Source organism: Dipodomys merriami, unplaced genomic scaffold, assembly GCF_024711535.1.
Source record: "Dipodomys merriami isolate MVZ:Mamm:240054 unplaced genomic scaffold, mDipMer1.0.p SCAF_114, whole genome shotgun sequence".
Taxonomy (NCBI): Eukaryota; Metazoa; Chordata; class Mammalia; order Rodentia; family Heteromyidae; genus Dipodomys; species Dipodomys merriami.
The window spans coordinates 2,151,491-2,165,825 of record NW_027202427.1 but is presented as its reverse complement, the minus strand read 5'-3'; the positions used below and the strand labels follow the sequence as shown (position 1 = coordinate 2,165,825).

At 50.7% G+C, this 14,335-nt stretch overlaps 1 protein-coding gene across 8 annotated transcripts in view; it reads left to right on the top strand.

Annotated features, from left to right (window-relative positions):
• The window catches only part of LOC138822723 (transmembrane and coiled-coil domains protein 1), a 139,557-nt gene extending 132,876 nt beyond the window's left edge, over positions 1–6,681 (top strand). For all 8 annotated transcript variants that reach the window (XM_070015619.1, XM_070015615.1, XM_070015616.1 and 5 more), the window contains 2 exons: positions 1,032–1,167; positions 2,908–6,681. In XM_070015619.1, coding sequence (XP_069871720.1) covers positions 1,032–1,167; positions 2,908–3,222 — 451 coding nt within the window. In that variant the 3' untranslated portion in view covers positions 3,223–6,681. The remainder of the gene's footprint in view (positions 1–1,031; positions 1,168–2,907) is intronic.
• Positions 6,682–14,335: the final 7,654 nt, after the last annotated feature.

The following is a 14,335-nucleotide window of genomic DNA, read 5'->3' as shown; positions in this document are numbered from 1 at the left end:
TGTTCTTTGCTGCGTTGCATCCACTCTGGCCTACTTCTGCCACACAGACAGGCTGAGTTAGTTCCCCTCTTGAACTTTGTACTTACTTTTCCTTCTACAACACTTCGGTCTCCTTCATCTTCCAGGCTTCTGTTTATGTCGTTTGGCTTTCAGCTTTCAGCTTTCATTGCTAAACAGAGTTGGACAGGAAAGAAGCCTTTCCCAGCCATTCTAGCTCCCAGCCTCTAGCCACCCTTTCATATAGCCCCACTGATTTTGTTTTACTTCTTTCTGTTTTTTTGCCTCATATCTCCCCCATTGAATGTGATTCCTGAGGGTGGGTGCTCTGTCTCACTGACAGCGGTATCTCACCACGTTGAACATGCTCTGTGCACAGCTAGCTCTTAGGAAATACTCATTGACGAATGTCGTACGGCACTGCTAGCTCTGGTATTCTAGGGCTCTGACTTGCAAACACGCAGACAGAAGCTGTCCAATACTGGATTAGGCTACCAGGGACTACTCTAGTAGTCAATTTTCAGCTATATGCTGTTTGTCTTCCGATGAGGTTTGCTTAATTGTATGCTAGTGTTTTTAAATATAATTTTATTGTTAGTATTAAGGTATTGTACAGAGGTGTTACCATAAGTCAGGTGTTTCATAAGTCAGGTGATGAGTGCATTTTTTAGGACAATGTAACCCCTTCCTGTATTCTAGTTTTTACTTCTCCCATATATTGCTCAGATCAGAATAAGAACTTGCCTCACTATCATAATGATATACTTGAAACTAACCAAAGCTGCTGAAACTGCTGCAGATGCTGTGTATTGAGAAGATTATAGAAAAGCTATGTTGCTGATTTGGCCTATAACAAGCTGCCCTTTCCAGAGACTTAAGAGCAGTACCCACTAGCATGGCTTATTACCCAATTACCCAAGCTACTCAATTCTTTATGCTTGTATTTTCTTCTTTGCAGAATGGATTTGGGGGGATTGGTGTATGTTGCACCAAGAAAGATACAGAATGCATAAAACTCTTTCTCTCTTTCTTAGATGTGAACGATTAGAAGAACAACTAAATGACCTTACAGAACTCCACCAGAATGAAATCTTGAATTTAAAGCAGGAATTGGCCAGCATGGAAGAGAAAATTGCATATCAGTCCTATGAACGGGCCCGGGACATCCAGGTTAGCAGGAAGGCTAAGTTGTAAAAACAAAATACTACAGGGTAAGAAGGTAAAAGGGCTAGAAGGAAAAAAAAAAAAAGGGAAAAGGAAAAGAGGATGGGAGTGGGGAGAAATGGGAGGTTAGAATATCAAGAAAAGTTAGTATGTTGGGAACCAGTGGCCCCGCCTATAATCCTAGCTACTCAGGAGGCTGAAATCTGAGGGTTGAGGTTTGAACCCATCTCAGGCAGCAAAGTCTGTAAGACTTACTGCTAATTAACCAGCAAAACGTCCAAAGTGGAACTTTGTGGCTCAAGTGGTGGAGCACTAGCCTTAAGCACAAAAGCGCAGGGACAGCGCCCAGGCCTTGAGTTCAAGCCCCAGGATTGGCACAGAAAGAAAAGAAGAAAGAAAAGCTTATACCACTCTAGTGCACTTGTTCTTCAAGCCATGGAGGTATGTTCTCAAAATTCTGTGCCGTTTTTGGGGTGGTCCGTCTGTTGCTTCCTGCTCCAGAAGTTGCTCTGGCCAGTCCTGAGGCAGGCTTGCCTGCCTCCTGCATCTATGGCAAAGGAGGACTTTGGTCCCAGTTCCCAGATCCAAGTCACTTAGTAGTGACGCTGATGCAGTGATGTGTAAGGTGAATAGCCTGTGAATCCTGTTCCACAGAGCAGTAGAACAGCAGTTTCTTATTTCTGTGGTGAACCATTTCTAAGGGAACAGGCCTTGGACTCAGAGAAGGGAAGGGGCCCAGGAAACTTGGATGACAGCCACCTAAAGGAATGTAGTCTTGATGACTTGCCCTGCTGTCATCTTCTCTGGGCCCTGAAACTATGTTTGTGTTCTAGTTTTGTTTTGTTTTTTCTCACCAAGATTATAGGCTGTGCAAGCACCCATGATCCACCCAGTAGCCATCTTCAGTCTTAACACTGCCTGGTCTTACCTCACATCCCAGGAGACAGTATCCATTGAAACCAAAGCCAGTAAAACAGCATGAGTGCCAGACCTTGGAAGATGTCTGGGCCTGGCTAGGGAAATAGGTTCTATTAATGATGCAGTGGAATTCTTGTCAACCCATGGTAAAAGTCTTGGCCTTGAGCAGAGAAGCCACTTTTAATGTTGGGTATAGAGTGTGAGCACAGTATCCTCTTTACAGAGATCAGCCTACAGAGGGAGTTTAGCCTTGTTAAAGCTGATCAGGGCCTGGCTCAACTTAGGAAACACCAGGTAGCAGGTGCACAGAGTGCTCACTGCATCACTGTCAGAATGGAAAAGTAGAAGACAATCCAGAAACCCCCAAGCAGGAGCCGACTGAACAGTGTGTGACATGCCCATCCTATCAAATGCTGTCTAGCAGTTAGACAGTGTTGAGGAAAGCATCAAGGGAGACTATCCTAGTTGAAAAACGTGTTCTCAAATTAAAATTTGTCTTTAAAGATATATGTCTCTAAAGATGTATATATGTATTTACACCTTAGATTAATAATGTAAATAACTTGTGCAAGTTGGATTGAAAGTTTATGAAAGAAAAAAAATCACATATTTGATACATGATTTCTAGGCCAAATATATCAGTGTGGCCAGTGGTTCCCATGAGCCAACCACGGAGTGCAGAGGGGAGTAAGTCACTTGAGTAGTGATCTGTGCATCCGACCTTTCATGCTCAAGGCTCTGCCTAGTTCAGATCCTTGACATGGCTCAAGAGGCACCTTGGGGTACTCAGAGCAGAAGCCTAACCATCATCCCCCATTTGGCCCGCAGGAGGCCCTGGAGGCCTGCCAGACTCGCATCTCCAAGATGGAGCTGCAGCAGCAGCAGCAGCAGGTGGTGCAGCTGGAAGGGCTGGAGAATGCCACTGCCCGGAACCTTCTGGGCAAACTCATCAACATCCTCCTGGCTGTCATGGCCGTCCTTCTGGTCTTTGTGTCAACAGTAGCCAACTGCGTGGTTCCCCTCATGAAGACTCGCAACAGGACGTTCAGCACTTTATTCCTTGTGGTTTTCGTTGCCTTTCTCTGGAAGCACTGGGACGCGCTCTTCAGCTATGTGGACAGGTTCTTCTCGCCCCCCAGATGATGGTGCAGAAAGCAGCTCCCACCTCTGGCAGTGTGTGCAGTAAGTTAGACAGCACACCCACTCTGACGCTTTCCACAACAACAAGAGAGTTGAGTGAATCTGTTTACATTTAGAATAATGTTTTTTTTTCTTCAAGAGACGCAATTGCAATAGTATTTTTTAGATTTTATCCAAGAAGTTTTTTGGGCGAAAATCTTGGGTCATTTTTATGTAGCATGATTTTCCTTGGGATGCAAATCTTAAACAGTCCTTTAACATGACCCAATAATCTGGAGCACACTGAAGGGCATTCTTCCCTGGGGCTTGAAGGACTGCACTCAAACCCACTCAGAGGGTGAAAGACCTGACCAGGGCACTCCCTTGACACCTGAGCAGCCCTGTCTGGGCTCTCCACCTCTCCTGGCCCCAGATTAACTCTACTGTGAAGTCCCGCCACATTCCAACACGTGGGTTTCGCGGCTTTCTCACCCAACATGGCCGTTCATGCTATGGCTGGAATGTGACCGTCTGAGCCTGGCTCCTCAGCTCTGCCAGGACATAGAAGGTTCTCTGCGCAGTCCACGGCAGTATGTGAAGTAGCCCTCTACATCCTGAATTTTGAGCAAATCCCCTCGGCCGCACTTTTAAGGTTTTGGTTTTTTGGTGTTTTTTATTTTGTATGTGTGTATAGTTACCAACTTAAAAATAAAAAATCCGAACAGCATACTTGAAGAATGTAATACTCAAACTCTCAGTGCTTCCTTATGGTTTCTAATAGGATTTTTTATTATTGTTGTTATTATTATTGGGTTTTTTTTTGGAAAGGGTTGGGAGGATCTTTTATTTTTCCTTTGAAATAAAGAAGTGATGTTTTTAAATGAGGATGTGTGGATATTTAAACCTGCTGCTCCCTCCTGGACCCTTTGAGTGAGATACTGGAAACGCTGCCGTCTGCTGCCTTTGTTTTGAGATGCAGCTTAAATTCCCTGCCCTGGCTGCTGCTGCTTTCTGTGTCCGCCACCCCTCTACCACCCCTTCATGGGCTTGGCTTGGTTGGAGAGCCAAGGGGTTTGCAGGGAAGAAGGGACAGTGTCTCCACGTACAGCACGGCAGGACTGGTATTTTTGCCCCAAGAAAAATGTCCACCCAGTGACATTGGACTGGGTTTGTCTTTAGGAAACATTGAGACTATCAGAGTCATAAATAAGTTCTTGTGTTTCTTTAATTTATTGTTTAGCATTCCCTAATTACTGAAACCAAAGTGATGTGGAATCTTCAGTCTGCATTTGGCCCCAACACCCTTAATTTCAAAGCTTTATCTGCTGCCTAAGAGAATCCACCGCTCTGATTCTCCTAACTAGCAGAACAGGAAACGTCAGGTTGGAAGGACCCGACCTGTGTTGGGTACAGAGTGTCAGTAGCTTCCTGTCAATCTGGAAGGACTTACCTAACTGCCTGGTGGACTTTGTGTAGAGAGTGTAGAGAGATGAACTAGCTCCCCCAGCCCATCGCACCGTCCTGGTGGAACTTTTTTAGAACTTCCCTCGAGAGCTTGGTTGATGCTTTCGTATGACTTATTGTATTGGGTCACAAGTGCAGTTCCCTGGTGGCCTTGTTCTGTGCAGCCAGGTGGGGCTTAGGGGTCAGGAGCAGTGCCCTGGTCCCCCACACCAGGGCCTTCTGTAGGAACTAGCCTGGCATTGCCCTGTCAGTTGGAAAGGGTGGCTGACTTGACAGCGCTAGCCTCCACTGGCTTTGGCGGCCAGGCCTTCTCCGGGTCCGCATGCTGTCTCCATAACCACTTGGATATTTTAACTCAGGTACCCCAGTCTCCACCCCATCCCCAAATCGTTGCCCTCCACCTCACAGTTATCATCCAGATCAGGGACCATAAGGGGTGATTTTTCTTTAAGAAAAAATAACATTAGAACCAGTTCATGTTCATGCCAAAACAAATTGTCCCCAAGCCTATATACTTAAAACGTTAACTTTGCCTAAAAATATTGCAGTGACTTTAAGCAGGAGTGCCAAAGGACACACGACCTTGTCAGACAGGCAGTTGCTGCTTTTGGTCAGTCCTTCAGTACAGAGAGAGCCTCATGGGGCCGTTGGGAAGGTGCTGTAGTGTGGGCCACTGGTGTTGCTAAGAAGGAAAGAGTCTCCTGCTGCACAGAGGTGACTAAGTTTTGTAGCCACTGGCTATCACTGTGATAGATCAGCTGACGTGACTCCCCTTTGCCTTGAGACAGTTCTATCCAAGAAAGGTTTTCATCTCTGGAAAGCCCCTGGAGCTCCAGCCAAACAGACCCACACTAACGTCCCACCTTTCTCTCTGGAACTGTCTGGAGAAGGGCCTGCAGCCTCGGCCAGGCCCTGCATGGCTTTCTTGTTCTCTTGTCCTTGTCACTCACCAGGCCCAGCACTTTCCTTCATCTAGTGCTCATCATAACATGCTCCAGTTTCCTGCTGCCTTTGAGCTGCTTTGAATTCTGTCTGTTCCAAACCCTTCTATAACCTTGCTCTTGTGGTTTAACAATTGTTCGGAAAGAAACTTGCCCTCAATTTAATTCTCTTTGAAGAAAAAAAAAAAGATTATGTACATTCCCTTTCAAGTGAAGCATTCCTTTATTACTTGTTCATGCTGGTCCTAGCCTGGATGAGTGAGGCTGGCTCTGTGGGCCTGGGTGACTCTGTTCAGGTCGTAGAGTGGCTTTGTTTTACATTGTTCTTGGTATTCGAAGGGCTGCCTGCTCCAATTTCAATTCCTTGGTGTTCTCAATGTGTCCTGGCAAGGAAGGCTTTCCACCCCACTGGCTCCTTAAATATATGCAAAAGTGTATTCAGTTTTATATGTCACCTGCTGGGGTCCTCCTCCCCGTCACAGTTAGGATCAGAACCTGATGCCAAGAGGAACCCTGGGATCAAGCCTTCCTTGCTAGCTGTATCCCAATGAGAATATTTTCTTGTGGTCTTCACTGCATTTGGTTTTGTTTCTGACTTGAGGGACAGTCGGAGGAAATGCTGGATTCCAAACAAGTACCAGTAAGGAGCTTGCCTTGCAGCTTTGGAAAGCATCCAAAACAAAACCAAATGATGCAACAACAAACTCAAATTTTGCACAGGCAAAATCACAGGTTCCCATACCATCACCCTCCATGAAACCTGCGATTTTGAATGTGGCTCTCCAGCATTAACATTGCTGTCTGTGTGTTGTGTATGCTAGGTGACACCCTCAGTAGTGACTGACTACTAGACTGTACGTGTGCTTTATCGAAGTGTGTAAGAGTAAAAACTCACATGCACGAATTGAAAAGTAAAGAAATGACACTTGTGAACGCGTGAACGTTAACACTGTAGTTGATAGATCTTAAGCTGCTAATTGTTGAGAGAGAATTAAATTTATGTTCTGTCTGGTTGCTGCTGACTCTCAGCAGCACTTTTACTGTACATACAAATTGAAATAAAGACCTCAGCTATTAACCTGGTGGCTGGACTCCAGTTTATTTTGCTCTTGGTTTTTGCAGATCCATTCTCCGTGGCCAGGGTAACCAAGACTTCCCATTGGTTTGTGCATTTGAAAAGTGGGTGTGTCTGTGTGTCCATTTCACTACTCTGGTAAAACTGTAACTGACAACTAAGCCCTTGCCACAGCCTTGACAATGATGTCCTTGGACCATTTCAGACCCGTACTTCTATAATTCCTGCAGAATGGCAGGTAATGCCTTTCCCTTAGTAAAGGGGCACTCAGCAGAGCCTTCTGACTGGAAGGTCCCTGAAAATGGGCATAATCACACCTGTTCATCCTTCTAAGACTTTGCTGAAATTGTTATGATGCATAGAAATATGTGAAGCATTTAAAGTCCCGTTCACATGTGAAGAGTTATTACCTATCTATGATTTTGTTAAAGAAGTAGTCATGTCTTTCCTTTGTGCAGCCTGGGGGATGGAACCCAGGGACCTGGACATCCTCTGTACCACAGAGCCACAACCCCAGAAACAGTTTTCTATTACATCTATTACCTGACAAGTTCTGGGGGACCTCTGGAATCTCGAAGGGCTGAGGTTGCCTGTGATAGTATCAAACAGACTCTTGTGACTCAGTTCTTCCCAGCCCAGGATAATGCTTGCATTCCTCACTATTCAGGAGGCTGAGATCTGAGGATCACAGTTAAAAGCCAGCCTGGACAGGAAAGTCTGTGAGACTCATCTCCAATTAACCATCAGAAAACGAAATGGTGCTGTGGCTCAAGTAGTAGAGTGCTAGCCTTGAGCTGAAGAGCTGAGGGACAGTGCCCAGGCCCAGAGTTCAAGCCCCACAACCAACAAAAAAAAAAAAAAAAAAAAAAAAAAGCCAAGAAAACAGTACAAAATAAAAATTCTGAACAAATAGCTCACAGAAAAACCAATGTCTAATAAACATTCCAGAAAATGTTTGGCTTCTATGTAACCTGTACGAAATGAAAAATCACCAATTAGAGACTATTTATCTTCTCCCATTTATGTTGAGGTTTGTTTTTTTTTTTTTTTTCATGTAAAGATAGACATGTAAAGACTTCACACCATTCCTCCAGCCATTACTTTAGGGAGAGGTAAGGGAAGAGTGGTGAGGGACTCTCATGCTTGTCTCCTGTAAAATACTAATCTGTTAAGAGCAAATAAAGTGTGTATGTGTATGTGTGTGACTGGAGACAACCAGGAGCTCACACTTGCTTGGAAAGCACATCGCCACTTGGGCCATGCTTCCAGCTCTTTTTGCTTTAGTTCTTTTTTCAGTCTTAGGCTTTTGACCCAGCCAGCCCTGGACTGTGATTCTCCTACCTCCACCTCCTGCACAGTTGGTATTATAGGCATGCATGCATGCACTGATGATGAATATTTTTACTAAAATCGCAAAGACACAATTTGCTTTAAAACTTACACATCCCTCAATAAAGCTGTCATATTTAGTGAAAAGGAAAAAAGGAGAGCAGCCCCACCCCGAGGGACGCAGGTCCCTATTTTCCCTTTGGCATTAGAATTCTTAAATCTTTGAGTAAGAACACTTCACAGCATGTTTTTCAGGTTTCTAAATGGTTAAGTTGTTCAAGAGACCTTTGTCTTCTTTGTAAGAAGCCAGTTCATTTGTGATAAAGACTACTAAGAGGTACACTAAAACCAGGTATGGTAATTGACACCTGTAATCCCAGCTAGCCTGAGAAAAAAGTTCGTGAGACCCACACCCCTGGCCCTCCACCACGCAAACACCTCAACCCATAGGACACAGTGATTCTGCATTTTGTCTCTCCACTTATGTGGGAGGCTGAGATTGGAAGGATCTTGGCTGCAGGCCAGCCTGGGCAGAAAAGTTCACATCTGTCATCCAGGTAAGTGTAAATAGGGGATCATAGTTCAGGTTAGCTTGGGGGTGGGGAGTGAGACCCTATCTCAGAAATACGCAGGGCTGGAGGCGGAGTTCAAGTAGAACACCGGCTGAGCAAGGATAAAGCCCTGAATTCAAATCCTAGGACTATAAATACAGACAGACGGGCACAATAAGCGTGAATGATAGTAAGCAGTACCTCACAGATAAAGTTATGAGGATTAAATAAAATGCTCTAACATGCAAGAGTAAGTGCTACAGGATGATCGTGATTATTAATACCATTAATAGGCTGAGAATTCCTGAAGACAGCCACCTGTCACTCTCCACTGAATTCAGAATGAATCCTGTCCCCTATTCTCACCCAGAAAAGGCCCAGTTGCCAGGATTTGGGTTTTCCCTGGCCAGCCCTGGCCCAAGGAACCAAAGAAATCAGAGTCAACATCCCAGCCATAGAGAACCAAACCGTAGAAATGGACCCACAAGATGAGAGGAGCAGATTTTCACCTGAAATCCCTCAGCATAGTGTTCTCAGCATTAGAACAGTGCACAGCACACATTAGGTCCACAGTAAAGGGAACCAAGAGCCACTATTTATTGAATCCCCATTCCGTGCCGCGCACAGGACCACCCACTCCACTTCTAATTCTTACAACCGCTCATTTGCATGTTGGAACTGTTTGTGTGTTGCAGAACAAAACTTGGAATTGGTTGTTTGCATCTTGTCCTGTGGACCAGTCGCCTCAGTGGTAAATGGAAAAGACAGTTTTTGGACATGGCTGCATCTGATTCTTAAACATGCTATTTCTGCTGTTTGTTTTCTGAGGTGGAAGGTGTATGTCGGTAGGGAGCTTGCCTAGCTTGTGTGAGGCCCTGAGTGCGATCTACAGCACCACAAAAAAAGAACAGGAAAAAAAAAAAGCATCTTTGTGCAACTTTAATAAGGTAAGTCTCCTTTGCTTAAACCTGCATGTCCTGGCTGTAAAGTTGACTTAGTTCTTTAGGATTCCAGTGGGCGTTTCCAGGACCCTCACTCAGCTGACTTACAATAGTGACCTACCAGGACTACAGAACACCACAATGGCTAAGAAGGGATTTGAGGCAAATGTCTGAATAACAAGGAGCTCATGGGTGTTCTGTATGTGTGTGTGTGTGTGTGTGTGTGTGTGTGTGTGTGTGTGTGTGTGTGTGTGTGTATTCTCACACACCTCCAGTCCTGCGCCTTGAACTCAGGGCCTGGGCACTGTCCCTGAGGCATTTTTGTTCAAGGCTAGCACTCCATCACTTGAGTCATGGCTCTAGAGCTTTTTTGGTGTTTAATTGGAGATAAGAGTATCATGGACTTTCCTGACCAGGCTGGCCTTGAACTGTGATCCTCAGATCTCAGCCTCCTGAGTAGGTAGGATGACAGGCGTGCACCTCTGACACCTGTCTTTATGCTTAAAATATAAACATGACCTAAAAGAGAAATAAACACCTTAGGAACATGATGTTGATGCACAGCGCAGTAACTGGAGCATTAAATCGAAGGAAACTGGGCAGATTTCCCTCTCTGCTCTTTGGGAAATCTGTAAGTTTGCATTCAGTTGCTCAGAATTCTTGGAGAGCAAGAATATACCTCAAAAACCAAGCATTCACAAGAAAAATAGAGTGCCTTTCTGGGTTTCCTTTAGTGCCTCCATTAAAGGCTCATGCCTGCAGAGGAGAGCATTTGCAAGCAGCCTAAGGGTTGCATCATGTTCATGAAGAGTCTCTGGGCTGGGAAGGTGACTCTTCCCTAGCATGCCTGAGGCCCTGGGTTCGATTCCTCAGCACCACATACACAGAAAAGGCCAGAAGTGGCGCTGTGGCTCAAGTTGGTAGAGTGCTAGCCTTGAGCAAAAGAAGCTCAGGGACAGTGCCCAGGCCCTCCGTTCAAGCCCAGGACTGGCTATATATATATATATATATATATATATATATATATATATATATATATATATATATATATATATATATATATATATCATAAACATCTTGGTTTTGCTTTGAGGAGAGCCCAGCCAGGACTGTACTGGCACAACACCGTCACACAGGTTTGTTGATTTTGGTCGGCCGTGGGGCTTGAACTCGGAACTCGGGGCCTGGGCGCTGCCCCTCCTCAGCTCTTCAGCTCAAGGCGAGCGCTCTACCACTGGAGCCCAGGCGCCACTTCCGGTCTTGAGTGGATTATTGGAGAGAGGAGTCTCACGGACCTTCCTGCCCAGGCTGGCCCTGAACCCTGATCCTCATGTCAGCCTCCCGAGCAGCTGGGATGACCGGCGCCCAGTGGCGAGCCGACTCGGAAGCAGCCGACAAGGCTGGCAGTAAACTGAGCTCAGGTCTGAAGGGAGGCTGTGGCGGTGGGGGGCCCCGGGCGCGGGGCAGCTCCAGGCCCAGCCACTGCGGTGCCAGGCCGCCCCACGGCCGAGTCCCGCGCGGTGCGCAGCCCGGGCCGATCCCGGGAGAAGCCCACGGGGCCCCACCGCCCTGGAAGCTGGAGTGGCGTGGGCTGGGAGACAGCAGGAAGGGGACCCTGTTAGTACTATTATTGTTACCATTCATCATCCGACTCCCCCCCACCCCAGCCGGGCGCGGGGCTGCGCGGGGCTGACCCGGGAGCCGGCTCGAGCGCCACGCGGAGCTGCGCTCGGACCCGGTCTCTGGCGCCGCCCGGTGGCCGTTTCTGGAAGCGCAGCTCCGGCCCGGCGCCGGGCGCCCAGCGCGCCTGCAGGTGGCCAGCTCAGGAGAGACTAAAGACGCCGGCCAGGCCCGCAGGGAGAGGCCAGCTGCGCCCCGCCGCGCCCCGTGCCGGGTCCCCGCCACCCCCCCAAGCCTGGCACGGCTCCACGGGGAGCGGAGGACAGTTCTCACCTTGCCAGCAGCGCGCGGAACCAGACACCCCGTGCCCTGCCTACAGAGGGGGTCGGCGCCCTGGGCCCGGCCCGCGGGAGTGGGCCCCGGATGTGAGCGCCCGCTCCCCCGGCGGGCCTTCTGCTGGTCTCTAGTTTGTGACAACGTCTAGCTCTGGGACAGTCGTTCCCGCGTCCCTTGTTCGTTCTTTCTTCTTGATCTGAGATGGGACTCGAGCTTGATATCTGGCGCTGGCTTTCACTCATTGGCAGGCGCTGTCCCACCTGAGCCACACCTCCAACCCTGGTCAGTTTTTGTTTTGTAGGTCGTGGGGCCTGAACTCTGGGCCTGGACGCTGTCCCTCAGCTCTTCAGCTCAAGGCTAGCGCTCTACCACTTGAGCCACAGCACCACTTCTGGCTTTTTCTGTTTATGTGGTGCTGAGGAATCGAACCCAGGGCCTCAGGCATGCAAGGCAAGCGCTCTACCACTGAGCCACCTTCCCAGCCACCCCCCCCCCCACAGGTTTTATGCGCCTGTATTTCCTTTTCATTTGCATCCTAAGTGAGGGCTTTCTAGCTCTCCTAGGTCTGACTTTTTTCTTAAACATGGAAGCTGATTTCCAGAGGGCCAAGTGTCCAGAGGGCCTCCCCGCCCTCCCCCAACCCATTATCTCCCATAATGATGTGTAGGCCGAGTCCTCAGCCCCAAGGCCCACATGGAACCGAGAGGCGAGGCGTGATGCCAGGCGAGCCGGGCCCCGAGCAGCCTTCCTGCACACAGACCCTCCCCAGCCCCAGGCCCAGTGCGGACACGTCCACGTGGGGGTCCCAGAAGCCTAAGGGGCCCCATCATCCCTGGGCCTGCCTTGCCAGGCCATCCTGCCTGGCACCCAGCCTCCAGCAGACTGGGGGTGTTTGGAACAGCCACTGAGCAGCAGGTGGAGAGCAGGGCGGACACGGCCGAGGGTTCTGGCCCTGCCTTGGGGACCCCGGTGACCCCGACCCTTGAAAGGCAGGGAGGCAGGGCCCGGAGCGGCAGGTCTGGGCTGCACACTGCTGCGCGCCAGCTGCTCTGCCTCGGGACCAGGCCCTGCCCGGTAGTGGCACCGGTGGTTCACTCAGGGGCACTTTGGTGAGGGAGGGGACACGTGAGCAGAGGCCTGGGTCTGGAGGGGGGGAAGTCCTAGGGGAGCAGTCCACCGGGCAGACGTCCAGCCATGAGGAGGAAACCGAGTGCCGCTGAGCAGAAGAAAGCAAAGCCAGCATGGCCCCCGCAAAGCCAGCATGGCCCCCGCAAAGCCAGCTCTCCCCGGCTTGGAGGAGAGGCCACGTCCAGGGGTCCAGGGCGGGGTGGGTTCTGAGCCAGCCATTCCCCATCCAGTAAGCCCCTACTGTGTGCAGCAGCCGTGGGCGGGGGAGGGGGGAGGCCAGGCCCGGGGGTGCGGCCCCGGCCGGCCGCAGAGGAGCCTGACCCCCACTTGGACAAACATCTTGCTGCCATTTCCGCCTCGCCTGCCCGGAGCCCGGCCCGGCCTGAACAAACACTCGGGACCCGCGCTTCCGGCCCGGCTCTGGGAAAAGCCCAGCCGGGCTGCTGAGGTCAAGCTGGAGGGAAGCGGGAGGAGGCGGCCCCGAGGGCCCGGCCTCGCCTGCCAGCTCAGCGCCCTCCATGCAGGCCAGGTTCACGCCAGGGGTCACAAAGCTCCTCGCCATCACCGAGGTGGGGGTGCTTGAGACACCCCAGCGTGGTGCTGGGTTTCCCCCCCCCCCCCCCCCCGCTCTGCCGCCCTCGGCCTGCAGAGGGAGCAGAGGCCCAGGGAGTTGTCTAACCTGGGGCTGGGAAACTGGCTTGAAGCTGGAGGGGTGGGTCGCAGTGCCCCAGGGCTGCACCCCTGTCCTGTCCACATCATCGCAGACCCCTTTGGGCCAGGGTCTTCATGGGGAACCAGACCAGGGTGGAGTAGGGATGGGAATGGACAGGAGGCGGTGGTACGGGGAGGCTCAGGGCAGTGCCTGTGTGGCCCAGCAAGGTGGCAGGGTCCCGGGTGCGCCCCTGGGTGCCGCTGCCTCCTGCTCGTGGCCTGGCGTGCACCCCTGCACCCGGCTGGGCCGGCAGCCACGGGGCCTCCTCCGTGAAATCGCTGCCAGAGAAAATCTCCGCAGCTGGAGTTTGATTTTGTGTTTGTTTTTCAGGCAGGATCTGGGAGTGGAGACAATGGGATTCGTGTTATTTTTTTTTCTCCTTGGGAGCTGGATTCCCACCTCGGCTTCCTTCCGGTCTGCAAGGAGCGGAGGATGGAGTGGGATGGGGTGAGGGGGACCGGAGGCTGCAGGCTGCGCCCTGTCCTGTGGCCGATCTGAGACGCCCATCGCCTCCTCCGGGAAGCCCCCCCTCGCGGACCCCACGCGGGTCTGTCCCCTGCATGAGACCGAAGGAGGCCCCAGCCGAGAGCGTGGAAGGGGCCCAGGGTCCTGAGTGCAGGGGTCACGCGAGGGCGGGGGGCACAGGCAGGGGGCAGAGTGGGGGTGTGGAGCCTGGGCAGTGGCTCATGTCTGTGAGTCCAGTTCCTTCCCAACGGGGGCTGAGGGCACCATGTGGCTGATCTGAGTCGAGGTCAGGGCCCCTCGCAGCAAGGGCAGCAGTTGGGGTGAGGGGACGGCGGCGGCGTGGGCTCTTGTTTGGGAGGACACAGCCCGGAGGCCAGAACAGGGCCAACAGCGTAAATCCTATCCGGCCTCTCGGTCACTCCACAGTGCAAAAACAGCGCGGCCTGGGCCCTGTCCGCACGCTTGCGCGCATGGGCGGTGAATCCCCGCAGAGCCCCAGCCCCTGTGAACTCCAGCCGTGGCTGCGGTCCCTGCGGTCCTCACGCCCACCCCTCCCCTGGTGCCTGGCCAGCCTC